The sequence below is a fragment of the Parasteatoda tepidariorum genome, chromosome 1 (genome assembly GCF_982258835.1).
Source record: "Parasteatoda tepidariorum strain Cologne lab strain chromosome 1, Ptep-v5.0, whole genome shotgun sequence".
Lineage (NCBI taxonomy): Eukaryota > Metazoa > Arthropoda > Arachnida > Araneae > Theridiidae > Parasteatoda > Parasteatoda tepidariorum.
The window spans coordinates 2,244,381-2,259,418 of record NC_141755.1 but is presented as its reverse complement, the minus strand read 5'-3'; the positions used below and the strand labels follow the sequence as shown (position 1 = coordinate 2,259,418).

Below are 15,038 nucleotides of genomic sequence, written 5' to 3'. Positions count from 1 at the left end.
TGTATTTATTTTATTTGAAAAGTTTTTTGTCTTTTCTTTATAGTGGTATTCCACCCCCTCTGATTGAATGGGCTGTTTCTCAACAAACCAAATTAAAGTTTACTCAGCTTTTTAACTCTTTTGATAGAACTAGGACAGGCTTTTTGACAGGTGCACAAGCTAAAAATGTTCTTGTTAGTACTGGATTGAGTCAACCTATTTTAGCCCAGATATGGTAGGTAATAATTTCAAGATATTACTAGAATTCTTAAATTTGCTCCTTATGTGTAGAATTTTAACTGTCAAATTTGATGCAAAATTATTTTAAAATGTCATGTGTAATTTTCACCTGTTGTAGTGTCATCCTTTGATTTTTCATCATATGTTTTTGAAATTAAAAATAAACTTTTAATACATTTATGGATAAGTGTTATTTTTATAAATACTAATTTAATAATGTTGATTATAAAATTTATTACTTCTTTTATCCAACTGTGGGACAAATAGTTATAATACTTACAGCAGAATTTGTAGAGTGAATCTACAGTACTATCTTCCTAATCTAAATTTGTCTGCTGCATCAACACAGTTAAACAGAGTATATTATTGTAAACATTCGACTTTATCTTGCATACATGTAACAAAATAAAAAAATTCTTAAACATTATAAATAAAAACCTTGTGATGTTTAAATTTAAGGATAATTTTATACAATGATAAAATACTATAAATCTCTATGAAGGTACTGCTAAACGGTAGTAAATTTGCCCTGGGCAGACCACTGATTACTAACTACAAAAAATACTCACTTCCTTCTAGCTGAGACACAACAGGAAGTGACACAACTTCCCTCAAAAATGAGCCAGCAAGGACGAAAACACTGCCCATCTATTTTTTTATTTTTTCAACTCTTATAACAGGACTCTTAATTAACTGTTTGTTGGTATGAAACCACTAAAATTGGACTCAGACCATCATCAGTGCTCCCCCAATCCAGCTATACATCCAAAAAAGGATAATATGTTGTTTTATGTTTTGGTCGGTGTTAAAATAACATATTTCTTCATACTTCTGACATTCTTTGTATTGTGATTTCCTTTTGAAAAAATCTAATAGAGACATATAAACATACCAGTGAAAATGTGTGCATACTAGTCATATTTTTTGTTCCTGTACCAATGACTAAATGTGTTTACTACTACTTTTCAACAAATTTTTTGTCTGTGCTAATGATGCCAGAAGAATGACTACATTACATACTGTCGGCTCTTAAACACTGCCCGATTAGGAGATAGTGTCCCAGTTTCTTTTTATATTAATGAATATTTTTCTTTTTATTATTCTGGCTGGTGCATATTCAACTTTTTTTTTAAAAAAAATTACGCCCGCCATCGTCTTCTCAGACATAAGGCGTCTTGCAGTCCAATACAATAGTGAAGTAGCTCCAGAAGGTGAGAGGGCACGAAAATCATCACAGGAACGAATGCCAAGAAGAGAGGGGCAATCAAATAAATGCTCCCCAGTCATAGGCGAAGTGTTACAGAGCACACAAAGAGGTGAATTGACCAAGTTAATTTTAAATAAATGGGCCTGCAAGTAGTCATGTCCAGTAATTAATCTAGGGCAAGCGACTCCCTCAGCTCTGGGAAGGAGGGAAAGGTGAGAGCGCTGATGGTCATTAAGAAAGCTAGCCCAGGATTTTCCATCAGCTAAGTCCCTAAGAGCAGATATTGTTCTGTGCCTGCATTTGCTCTTAAAAAGCCGCCTTGCATTTCTAAGGGGAACTGGATGAGAAGATGGATGCAGTGTTGAAGCCTCTCTAGCCAACATGTCAGCCCATTCATTTCCGTAAATGCCACTGTGGCCAGGGATCCACTGGAAGACTACCTGTCTTCCAGAACAAAGAAGAGAGTCAATGCGTTGTTTACACTTAAATTCGAGTTCAGAGGGATATAAATTATGCTCAGAAATGGTCTGAGTAGCAGCCTGAGAATCGACAAAGATGGCAATGTTTTGTTCAGATGGTTCACCAATAGCTGTAATAGCCATAAGGATTGCAAACACTTCTCCATCAAAATTATCTGCCCAAGTGTCAAGAGGTTCTCTAAGGCTGAAATATTTGGAGTAAGCACCGACTCCAGCTCTACCAGTTGAAAAAGTGGCGGATCCATCAGTAAAAACCTGCAGCCATTGCTCGTAAGGGTATCTCTTGTGTATAGTGGTCAGAGCGATAAGATACAACTCGGTCTGATGAAATATATTCAACTAAAAGGCCATTCTCAAACCATGTCTTTTTTGAAGAGGACGGGGAATTATAAAATTGTTACAAGGAGGAGAAAGGAAAAACAAGGAATGTGACCTCATACATACTTTTTGTTTAAAAAAAGAAACTTTTAATATTAGAAGATTAAATATTAGTTTGTTTGTTTTTTTGTCAAAAAAGTATGCAAGTAATTTTTATTGTTACACTCACAATTGTTATTAAAATGCAGAGTTCAAAATTAAAATTTGAAATTATGATCCATAACATAGTCAGAGATGCCAACTGGTCTGGACAAGCCATTGTTATTTAAAAAACGGTATATATATATAACTAAAATTTGCACATATTTGACTAATTTTGCTGACTTTTTACTTGGTTCAGCATGACTTAACTGCCACGAAGTGTTGAATTATATAAGTCTTCGAATTATTTAGAAATAGTGGTGAATTAGAACCTAATAAATTGAATGTATTAAACCAATAATCACAATTAATAAACTACCACTCGAAAATATTTATTCCCTGTCCGGAGCAAGTTGGCATCTCTGCATAGTGCTTTGTTTTTAAACTAAAAGTTTGTGTTATAAATTTTGAATGCAACAAAGGCAAAGTAGAAACAAAAATATTCAGAAAAGGTGGGACATCATTTATGTACGATACTTTAATCCATTTTTAACAATTGACAATTTTTGTTTTGTTTCATCTTATTTATTGTCAAAAACTGAACCATTTTTATTTTCTTCTTAAAACTATGAAGAGTTTTTAAATAAAAGACTCTATCCTTTTAGGTCCTTGTCAGATATTGACGGAGATGGAAGGCTTTCGTGCGAAGAATTTGTACTTGCAATGCATCTAGCTGAATCTGTTAAAAGTGGTGAAGCATTACCTGGTGTTCTTCCAAATGATCTTATTCCACCATCTCATCGACGCAAAAGGTCAACGAGTATACAGTCTAGTAAGTAAAAGAAAGGATATTTAGATAAATTCATTTGCAGAACTATAATTATTTCCTTGAACTCTTTGCTCAGTTTACTTATGTAACTATCATATAATGTAGATATTTTTAATGCTTACATCATCTTTCTTAACTTAGTTAATTTTACATTTCTCTGAGAAGCTCCACAATTCCATTTCAAAATACACTTACAGAACTGTTACGAAAATCCTACCACCGTGGGCCAAATGCTCAAAATCATTATGAAGGGATATTTTATTCTTCTGAGTGCCTGTGCGGGGTTTGTAGTTGCATTGATTTTTCTGATAAAAAAAAGGGGGTGTTCTGTCTTTATTTGTCCCGATTTTTAGGGTTTTGTTCTGATATTCCTGATCATTTTTTTTCCTCTTTTTTTCAAGAACATACCATTTTGAGAAGCACATGGTTTTAAAATAATCATTTAGATTTTTTATTAATTTCTTTCATTAGAAAAGATATGAGAACGAAATCTGAAAGATGTTTCAAATAAAAAAGGGTTACGAAAGATGTCCGATTGTTAATTGGAATGTGTTGCTAAAAATAAATTTATTAGCATTATTGAATAGTATATTTTTTCTCTTGTCCATGTAATTACACTGAAAGCCTCGTTTTTCATTTCTGGTACATTTTACTTCATTTATGGCAAAGACGAAGCCACTTTTAAATGTCCATTTATTTTAAGTAATAAATTAATTTTTTACTACTGCGACAAACCTCTCTAGCACTAATATCTTTTTGCAAGATACTTTTAATAACAAATTTATATATTACTAATTTAAAGTAACAAAAGCATTGTGTTTACAAACAAAACTATTTGGATAAAATGAATTGTATATAAATTTTTTTAATAGAATATGCATTATATAATTTATTTTTATTCTGTGGCGATATTCTTAGTAGGGGATAAACGCACTAATGATTTCTTTTTTCGCATTTTGTAAATCATTATCAAATTAAAAATTGTGAATCTACTGATAGAAGGATCGACAATGATATCACGTGAATCAGACTCTTTAAATAGAGGTTACTCAAATACTTGCTTTGTATCGAGATTCGATTATTGTAATAAACATAATTTAAAAAATAATGGATCTTAAAAACCACGTCAAAATCAATAACAGTAACTGTCGAAAATACAATTGATACATTGTAGATTTACGATATTATAGGCGTACATTGTGATTTGCATCAATAAATTATTATTTGAATGCGTAATTCAAATTCTATTTGTGGAAATAATATCAACTGAAAAATAACTGGAATTTTGAAATCCCATGGAAATTGGTAGTGCTAGCAATAACTGCATAAAAGTAAAGAAAATTATGAAATCGCCTCATTAAAAAAGTAAATTATCTAATAAGCGATTTGAGTTTCGTGTGTAATAAAATTGTTTAAAAAAAATGACAAGGATTTTTTTAAATGTGGAAAATCGTTGCAATAACTGTAGAAGGAGTGATTGAAACACCCTATGGATCAACGATGATATCGGTGCCAACCAGGCGTGTTGAGAGTTGAGGCGTCCTGAATCCTCAATTCGTACTTTGGATGCCTTAATAGTCTCGGTAATTTTTTGAACAAAGAAGAATATGAATAATAGACTCTGGGATTTTTTTATTTTTTAAAAAAGGAACAAGTTAAAATTTGTAGAAATAATTGCCAAGAAAATGAACTAAACATTACATACATTAAGGATGAAATGGGTGCAAGGTTTGAACAATAAAATGCGTGATTTAAAATTTTCATGCGCATAATATATTAAAAATATTTTATAGATTTTAATCAACAAATTTATAAAAAAAAGAGTCATATTTTATTAAAATGTAAAAGATGGTGTCCTCTAAAAAATGAAAGGAAGGAACATGATTTCTAAAATGAATTATCTTTTAAACTTTCCTATTTTCTTAATATATATAGATATTTTTTTATATTATCAATTTGAAATGTTGCTGAAGCAAGTCATTATTGACTTTTTATTTCTCAAATGAGAATAGAAAATTTGTGTGAATTTCTTTCTCTCCTACTGTGCAAGAAAAGTATTTTTTTGAATATAATTCTTCAGAAAATAAAAATCTTTCTAATATTCTTGCAGTGAGGAAAAAATTTCTATTTTCCTAACGAAAAATTTTTCTGCAAAAACTCTGTAACATTCTGCTACAATGTTGCCGCGATTCTGCCACAGGAATTTCAATTTATTATTTAACAAAATATTGCATAAAAGAAATATATTAGAATGTAAAATAAAAGTTGGTAAATCAAAAAGTATGAAACATTTTTTATTTAATTTTTAATTTATGAAAAGATATAAATAATGTAAAGAATAAATAATAAGGCTAGCTAGACTAATTATTATAAATAAATTAAATTGTATGAGAAAATTAGTTTCTCTAGAATAGAATACTAGGTTCACTTATAGTTAGTTGCACTAAAAAAAATTTTTAATCTGATTGAAAAGAAATTTTCCCCTACATTTCCACACCCTCAAAATTTATGTATTTTTCAACTTTTTATCACTCTATAATCTTAACTAATCTAATAACGTTTTATACATCTGTATCTTCAGCAATCGTTTAATTTTAGTCTCTTCTTCGAAAAACTGTGTATTTGGTAAAGTGAACCAAATATGAAAAAAGTTAAAATAAATTCATACATTTAATGCTTATTTATGTTTTAAATGACTTTGTATTCTAAACTTAAATGCTTAACATTTTTTTAGCTGGTTCTGCCTCTGGTCATGGTTTAGGTGAAGTTAATCTTTTGGGAGACTTCAAAGATGATAAAAATATTTCACAAAGTAAGTTTTATAAAACATTCTACATAACATTATAACATTTATTAAACATTCTAGTTCTAAACATGCATTTAGAATTTTATTTTACATTGTTTAATTTTGTGAGTGACATACTGAATTTTTCAGGCTTATTTTCTGTGCAATAATAGAGTTTTTTCCCCTTTCTAAAGATTTTAGTACTTGTGGGTATTTTTAGTTTAGTCAAAAATGTCAGTGTAGCTGTTTAATTTAGCCTGAGAGACAAAAAAAAAAAAAAAAAAAAAAAGAAAGAAACTATAAACTATTTTACTGTCTCTTAATCCTGTGAAAAAATAACTTTGGCTATTCTATTAAAAATCATAATTATGTGAAATCATTATTTTCAGCATTTAACATTTAAAATAAAATTAACTTCAATATTGGTAGGTACATGCTGTGTAAACCATCAGCAAAGCAGGTCTCTGTAGTTTCCAGATTTGAATTCTATATTAGCCAATTTTGTTGTTTCAGGCAATGTTAACATTTTATGTGACATATTGACATAAAGAGAAAAAAAGTGACCCTTTTAGAAATTCTTGATGACAGTTTTTATTTTTAGTTTTTTACTGATGAATAATGTAGATAAATCATAAAAGGAAGTTTACAGTCATTTTCAGCAGCAGTATGAGACCCACGTGGGAGGGGGAGGGCAAAGATCTGGGTTAACACCCCTGGTCCTCTCAGTTTGCTTTAAGTACGAGATACTGCAATGAGGATCAGAAGAATTAAATAAAATGTAAACACCACATAAATACATTAGGCTCTAAACCAGTTGCAAAAATTATTTATCATGAAAAATAGTTTATCTTCACCAAAACAATGTTATTCAAAGCAAGTGGAGAAAGTTACTAAAAAAAAGAAAAGCACTTACCAAGCATGAGAGTTAGAGCACGAATATGACATCGAGCCAGGAATCTAAGACGGCGAAGCTCGCGGTTATAGGTTCCAGTTAGATGCAAGACAGGGAATAAAATTGAAATAAAATAAGGTAGTGGCTGAAAGGTTAACAATGGAATTACTGCTTCATGAGAAATGACATAGTACATTAGTTTATTAAAATTAGGTAAGTTTTGAAACAAGATTGAGTCATAATTGTTTTTTTTTTCTAACTTTGAGATTTTACTTTATTAGCTTGTGCTTCACATGCCTTTCATATTTTATTGTGTTTAGGGGTTAAGCAATTGAAAGTTCATAAAATCTCTTTTTTTGCATTAAGAAAAATGTGCATAATTTATTGATTATCAATATTCTTGAAACAGAAGATATTAAAAATGTTATAACGGGAAAGTATAACACATATAGATTCCTGGTTTATTTAACTTGAAACATTGCTTTCAAATACTACAACTATTAGTTGTTCTTCTACCTTTATTATTATTTAAAAAAGATCTCTTACAGATTTACTTGAATAAGATCTAAATTAATATACTATATTTATCTATGCTGATTACTATATTTTCTTTTTTTTTCCCCTTCCTCTTAAACATATTTTCATTGTCGTTTAATTTTCCTAATCTTTGACTTAAATTCTGCTACCTGTATATCTTTCACAATCTAATAACATGTTTTTTTGTGTATTGACTAAATTAGCCACTTTTGAAGATAAAAGGAAGGAAAATTTTGAGAAAGGACAGGCTGAGTTGGAAAGACGACGACTTGCTTTGTTAGAAGCTCAACGTAAAGAACAAGAGGAAAGGGAGAGAAAAGAAAGAGAAGAACAAGAGAGAAGAGAAAGAATAAGGTCTTCCAAAAATTGTAATATAAACAAATAATCTAAGCAGTTCATTTTTCAATACTGTTTAACTTGAAATAACACTTTAGAAAATATTACTTTTTAGCATATTTGTTTTATTCTTTTAGCTTTTGTATACGTGGAAATAACAATAATAATACTGCGAAACTAAACATTTTGATTTTACGCAACATTGAGTATATTTTAATTACATATTGTTACTTTATCTGATTATGAAATCTATTGATACAAATAAAGTTTAGAAGTTTTTAGAAATGTTATTGATCTAAATCATAGGGCTTTGGTTAAAGAACAGGTTTTTAATCTAATATCTCTTTAGAAATTATAAAAAATTTCTAAAACTTATAGTGCTATGTTGCTTTGATGCATATAGCATATATGTATATATGCAGATTTTCAATAACCTAATTATTTCATTCAATAATCAATTCTAGCATTCAATAACATATCAGAAAGCTTGCCTACTTTGATTATACTTGTGTTCCATCTCCTAAGCTACCTAGTAATTTTTAATCAACTTAGTTTGTGTCATTGTTTGATCAGTTTACTTAAAGTACTCTTTTTTTTTGGTGAAGCATCAAATATTAACATAGCTAAATAATTCAAATTCCGTTTTTTTTTTTCCCAAAAATTTTTTAACTTATTCTTTACCTTTTTTTAGACAAGAACAAGAGAGACGACGACAGCTTGAATTAGAAAAACAGCTTGCAAAGCAGAGAGAATTAGAACAAGAGAAAGAAGAACAACGGAGGAAAGCTCTTGAGCAAAGAGAAGTAATAAAAGTTTTTATTCTAAATTTGTAATTGAAAAAAATAGCTATTAAATATTGAAAGCAATAACTTGATCGAATAAATATAAAATATACTTTTGATAGGCAGCTCGTAGAGAAATGGAAAGACAGCGACAGTTAGAGTGGGAAAAACAAAGACGCCAAGAACTAATTTCTCAACGCCAAAAAGAGCAAGAAGCAGTGTGCCATCTAAAAAATTTGAACAAAAACCTAACTTATGAACTAGAACAATTAGTAAGTTCTTTCAATCATGCTATGTTTGATTATTAATGTCTTTTTATATAAAAGCCTGTAAGGATGAAATATTTCTTTTACTTTTCAGTCAACAAAAATAAGTGATCTCAATGAAACTATTGGTGATACTCGGAAAAATGTTACAGAAGTAAAATCGTCCATTGATAACATGCGTATTGAAAGAGACACTAAATTAGCTGAAATGAACAATGTTAAAGCAAAAATAAAAGTAAGTTTTTCCATAAAATATTTCAAATTTTCATTGAATTTTTATTCTTAATTCGAAATTATTGTCATACGTACTTAAAGAAAAGTCTCTCTTTTAGATAATAGTTTGTGATACAGTTTGAAACATTAGCTGTAAACTAGTAATCTCAGATTTTATATTAATAAGCACCTAAAAAATAGAAGTATTTTTGCTGTCCTTTTTTTCCAAGTACATTTTTAATTTTCTTTTTTCACCTTTATTTGCTTTGCCTCTTACAAAATTTTTTTATTTATTTTAAATTATGTGACGTGTGTTTAATATCAGACTGCTTTAAAAATTCTTGAGTTGTTGTTTGTTTTTTTCATTATTGCTGCTACTAACAACTTTTTATATAGTATTTCATTAAAAAATTTAATCTCAGAAAGACAAAGTAAAGTCAAATTGTAGTTACATGTTAGTTTCTGACCAAAAGTTTTATCTTTCATTTAATCATTTTGTTAAGCTGTAATCATTTTATCACATTTTTTTCTCCAAATGTTTATTTTAATCAGAATGTACTTTTGTAGAAATTGGTATGAAATAACTGTTACTCCGTAACTAGTTATTATTTAAAATTTTTAGTTTAAATTAATCAAGTATGCAGTTAAAAATCTAATGCTGATTTGAGATTATAGAAAAAGTATTTTTAATTATTTTGGTGTAGATTATAACTGTATTTCCTACAAATGTTATTCTAATTTTTTATAAACTTATAAGAAATAAAAAATTCTATCATGTATTAAGATTATTTATGTGTGTTTCATAAGGAAATGAATGACCGGCTATTGATTTTGTCTCAAGAAAAAATCAGTATGGATGCACAGCTATCATCGTTTTCTAAATCAAATCCAACCAGTAAGTTTAACTTTTTACTTTTTTATAATAAATTCAAAAAGACAATTTAAATACTTGTAAAATCTGGATTAGCATATCTTGGCTTCTAAATGTTGCCTTTTCAAATTTATCTTAATTTTTATTCCGAATTCTTAATTTTAAAATATTCAACGTGATTCTCCCTCTCTGCCAGTTTCCTTCTTTTCTTTAAAAAAAATCTTTAACTTCAATTTGCATCACTTATTGATCATGCAAAAAATATCCCAATGCTTAAAATTTCTTGTAATTAGAAACTTAACATATTGATAAAAAGATAAATAAAAAATTTCTTGTCATAACTTCCATTCCATATTCATTCTTGGATTTCCTCTTTTTTACTTCCTGACTACTCTCATCCCTGAATTTTAGAGAAATTATTCTTTATGCACCCGAATGTCTTGTTAATCATTATTCTTTTTTAATTTTCGAATAGGAATAAATCAAAGGGTTTTGTATTTTTTATTCCACCTTGGTTTAAAAATGTTTGATTAATGATTGGAAATTGGTAATCTTATTAAAAAGATCATGTATCAGCCTATTAAATATATATGTAGTTAATTAATTTCCTGCTGGTAACAGATGGTTTTTATTATTATTATTTTGGCCTGGTTCAAAATTATTTGATAATTGTTCTTCAATTATTTACCTTTTATTCGTAAAATGTATAAATAATCTTTATTTTTTTAATAATTTGTTTTTATGAATACAGTAAATTTTCATGTAACTAGCTGGAAACATTTCATACTTAATCCTAGTTCAAATTTAAAAAAAAGAAGTAAATTTTATTTATCATATTTAATAGATTTTACTGTTTTATTATTTTTTTTCCAGGTGATTCCTATAATTCTGTTATGCACAGTTTTAGCAATAAACAAATTGCTTTAAATCAGCTGAAAGGCACTTTGACCAACATTGAAAGTGACATAATTCAAAAGCAAAGTGATATTGAAAACAACAATAAACAAATTGAGGTAATTTTTTATTTATTTATGTTTGATTAACATTCTTCTTCTTTTTTTTTTTTAATGAACTTTATCTCATAATTTTTGTTCTAGGAACTGAAAGAAAAACTAAAAGATGTTGCTGAAAACTATAAGAATCTTCATGTGCAATATTTGGAAAGGAGAGAAATTTTTCTGGCTGAAAAGAAAACTAGAGATGGTAAATCTGCTAGTATTGATAAAACCGCAGGTTAGTTAATTCACATATAAATTGCTTAGTAATTTCAATATTTCAATGCTTTTCGCTTGTCAATGGAATGTTTATCTTTAGTTTATTGTAAATAGGAATATTTTATGTTTGTGTGTGTGTATAGGGTAAACTAACCAGTGAAGGAACACTTAAGGTTCACTTGTCTCTTAAAAAATCATATTAATTTCAAAATTCGTAATTTTAGTTAAATGACAGTGTCAACATATTTGTTACTAATTGCAAATTATGTAAAAAAATTATAGAGAACTTACATAATACAGGGTTCCCACGGTCCTTAAAAGTCCTTAAAAACTGCTTAATTTTTATTTTGAAAAATAAGGGCCCTTAAAAGTACTTAATTTTGGTTCAAGGTTTGTAAAAGTTCTTAATTTTTTAGCATCACTATGTTTGATAGGAACAATTTTTTAAGGCAAACTGTCATTCTTTTATCACTTAGAATTAGACCATGCATCGAGGGTAAAGCATTTTAGAGAGACAAATTAATGTGAGGGCTACAGGCAGGAGGAAGAAAGCATGTCCTTTCATCAATATGATGCTTCTTCAATTAATATATACTGCTCTTTGCCTAGAATGATACTATATGACGGTAATGAAGCATTCTAAAAGAAAAGAATAGTGTGGACGAGGGGGATACTGCACATGGAAGAGATATTTTTTTTTGTTGAGGGGGGGGGCACTTTTAAGGTAGTGGAGCATCGTTTATACGACGCCGAAGGGACCACCGAAAAACGTCGTATAATCGATTTTTACTTCTAAAACAGAAACTGACTCTGTTTTCAGTTAATTTTAATGTTTAACGTGTTGATTTACATAAATTTCTAAATTAGACAAAGCAAAACAAACAAATAACCAAAGAAGAAAGATTGTAGTGAGCAATTTGAATGTATGTTACCTCGAATTATATTTTCTTGCTATTAGTCTCTACAATGCTTTGAATAGCGAGTTGAACTTACTGCTTTCTATGATGCAATTTTAGATTTCTAATCACGGCCAAATCTATTGGCTGAAGCGCACTTGTACAATTTGCAGGAAAAAAGAGAGCTTTTACATTTTCCAAAATAATTAGTATCGATGGGTGCGCTGGACATGGTCGAAGAATAGCAAAATTTTTCGTTTTTGCCTCTTCATAACATTGTCCAGTTTTTTCAGTCATCTAGTAAAAATTACGGTCGTTATCCAAGCATTCTTGTTGGCGCCCTTTTCTGTATCATTCATGTTGGCAAATTGCGCCCTTTTTTAAAATACACAAGAAAAAATTAAAAATTAAATAAACGTGAACAAAATCTAAAATCCGACGTATAACCGATTCTGTGCGTTGTATAAACAATATATTTTAACATTAAAATGAATAGGAATGATTTGGGACCACACTAAAACGTCGTATAAATGTAAACGTCGTATAAGTGATCGTCGTATAAACGATGCTCCACTGTACCTAAGTGGAAGACCCCCACTAACCTTCAAAACTGACAGAATTCAAGAAATTCGGTTCTACTGGTAACAAATCTGCTTATAGGAATTAAGTAAAACGCTAAGAAAAGAAGTATCAGAAAAAATTTTGAACTTTAGAACTATTTCCTAAAATCGTGACGAATTAAAACAATTTGTATATTTCAATGTGTAATAAGTATCTGTAAATTTATAGAAAGTATAACATTATTTAAAATTCATGATTGTACTAAAAATTAAACAAATTTGTCAAAAACAGGGTTTGAAAAATCCTTGCCCACCTAGGTGTTTTTCATCAAATACTTGGGGTTTATTGGGTTTTTGATGAAAACCTCAAGTTTTTTTTCAAAAATACTTTAAAAAATTTTCCTGAGCACTAAATATGAAAGCATGATTTGCTTCTAACAAGAAAGTTAAATATTTGGTTACTATTTATAATTTGTTTTGCAATGTGAAATTTTTTTTTATGCTTTAGATTGTTAGACTATTTTTATTTCTTAAGGATAAACAGATTGCTACGTAAAAATTTAAATCTACTTAACTAAAAAAATCCTTAGATTTTTAATAATCATTTTATTCAGTTAACATTGTAACTTAATATACTGCTTTTAATATTTGTTCAATTTTTAGTTGCTTGAAAATTAGTTCATGTTTTTCGCAAAATTGTCTAGTTACATTATATAAAGTTGATTCTTAATAATAGGTTTGGCTGGAAATGATTTTGTTTAAGTTCATCATAAAAGTAAATCTAACGCATTTGCTGGTCTAGTAGTGAAATATAAAAACTTGTTGAAATAATTTTTTAAATGTTTTAGACAAATTTCTTTATTTACTCTTTTTTTTTTTAATATACATGAAAAAAATTGCAAATCTTAATTTCTTCACTTAATTTTGCAATTAAATTTCAATGAAATCATTAAAAATGAAATATAGATTAGTTTCATATGTCAGCGTTTAAAATTTGAATTTTGTTAAATTTTATCAATCTGAAAATGTTTTTTAGAAAACTCCGACCCGGGTTTGCAAAAATTGCCTGGTAGTTCTTTGGCGAGCCCTGTTAATACAATTATATCAGTACTTACATTATAATAAAATTGTTTTTTAGTATTTTTTTTTATTGATTGATTTTGATAGGATAGTAAATAATTTGCGCTGTCACTGGTGGCATATGCATATTCGATAATAACCAAAAAGTCCTTAACTTTTCGAAAAAGTCCTTAATTTTTTCAAAAAAAAAGTCCTTAAAAGTGCTTAATTTTTGCTTTGTGGGAAGAGTGGGAACCCTGTAATATTGTTTTAAAGTTTTAGAGGTTCAAATAACAAGTAGTAAGAAGGCCCAGTGAAGGAACAGCTCTAACCAGTGAAGGAACACAAAATTGCCCAGTAAAGGAACACTTAATTTTGTTTATATTTTAATGCTCTTTATGAATTCATTAGCCATACAAATATATAAAATCAAGACTATTTATGAAATTAGAATATACAAGTACTTGTAAAATGCTAACTTTATTCTGTAATCATGAACTAGAAATTAAAGTGATGTTAAATACAAAATAAATTTTAAAAAATCATTCTTTCTTATAATTTGACAGTCAAATCTCAATCATTGTGTCATCCGATGCTGTTTATTATCATTATTATTTTATCACCTTTTTGTTTACTCTTTTTCCTCTTATTTCTTGAAGCTTTTTTTTTCTTTTTTAAGTATTTTTTCTTTCTTTTTCTTCTCCATATTCTTTTGTTTTAACTTTTTTTTAGATCTTTCAGCCTCTTGAAATTTTTGCCATTTCTCTGAAGTTAGTGCAAAAGGTAATTTATTCATTTTTCTTCTTATTTGACCTTTCTTTTTATCATCAATATTTGGCCAATGTAAATGGTTCTTCCAAACTTCTTCTGACTTTTCAGCAACATTTCTACAATGCCTTTCTCGATAATAGACGGGGGAAAGGTTGTTATTGAGGAAAATCCATCTCTTGTTGACTTGTATCTAGAGGATCTTTAGAAGTACTGATTTTACTTATAGAATAATTTCTTTTTTCAACTAAGAGAGGATCAGCATGAGGACTCATTTCAAATTCGATATCTAAGATGCATTCATTATCAATACTAGCTTCAGTTCCTAAGTTTGACTTAACCAAGTGGTCTTCTTTTAATACGTACTTCTTCCATATTGAAAAAAGTACAGGCTCTTGGACATTTTCGATATTAGACTCTTCAGTCAATGCTGCGTTAAAAATTTGCTACATATCTTGAGGGATTTCCCTCTCAAGCTTCTGAAGAAATTGAGTATCGTTTCTGTTTAACTCTGTTTTTTGTTGAGGAGCTTGCTTCTAAAATCTAACATAGTAAAGTAGTTTTTACAAATTATATAATCACGTTGCTATCCTATAATGATAACTTAATATCAGTTCTTGGTGCAAAAGCCAGCGAAAAAATGTTCTATTCAAATTTTTATGATTA

At 28.8% G+C, this 15,038-nt stretch overlaps 1 protein-coding gene across 4 annotated transcripts in view; it reads left to right on the top strand.

The window, feature by feature from the left end:
- The window catches only part of Dap160 (dynamin associated protein 160), a 79,017-nt gene that overhangs the window by 11,709 nt on the left and 52,270 nt on the right, over positions 1 to 15,038 (top strand). For all 4 annotated transcript variants that reach the window (XM_087158327.1, XM_016065788.4, XM_087158316.1 and 1 more), the window contains exons 6-15: positions 44 to 214; positions 3,030 to 3,196; positions 5,928 to 6,005; positions 7,611 to 7,761; positions 8,435 to 8,546; positions 8,648 to 8,797; positions 8,886 to 9,026; positions 9,812 to 9,899; positions 10,749 to 10,888; positions 10,973 to 11,108. In XM_087158327.1, the coding sequence (XP_087014453.1) occupies positions 44 to 214; positions 3,030 to 3,196; positions 5,928 to 6,005; positions 7,611 to 7,761; positions 8,435 to 8,546; positions 8,648 to 8,797; positions 8,886 to 9,026; positions 9,812 to 9,899; positions 10,749 to 10,888; positions 10,973 to 11,108 (1,334 nt within the window). The remainder of the gene's footprint in view (positions 1 to 43; positions 215 to 3,029; positions 3,197 to 5,927; positions 6,006 to 7,610; positions 7,762 to 8,434; positions 8,547 to 8,647; positions 8,798 to 8,885; positions 9,027 to 9,811; positions 9,900 to 10,748; positions 10,889 to 10,972; positions 11,109 to 15,038) is intronic.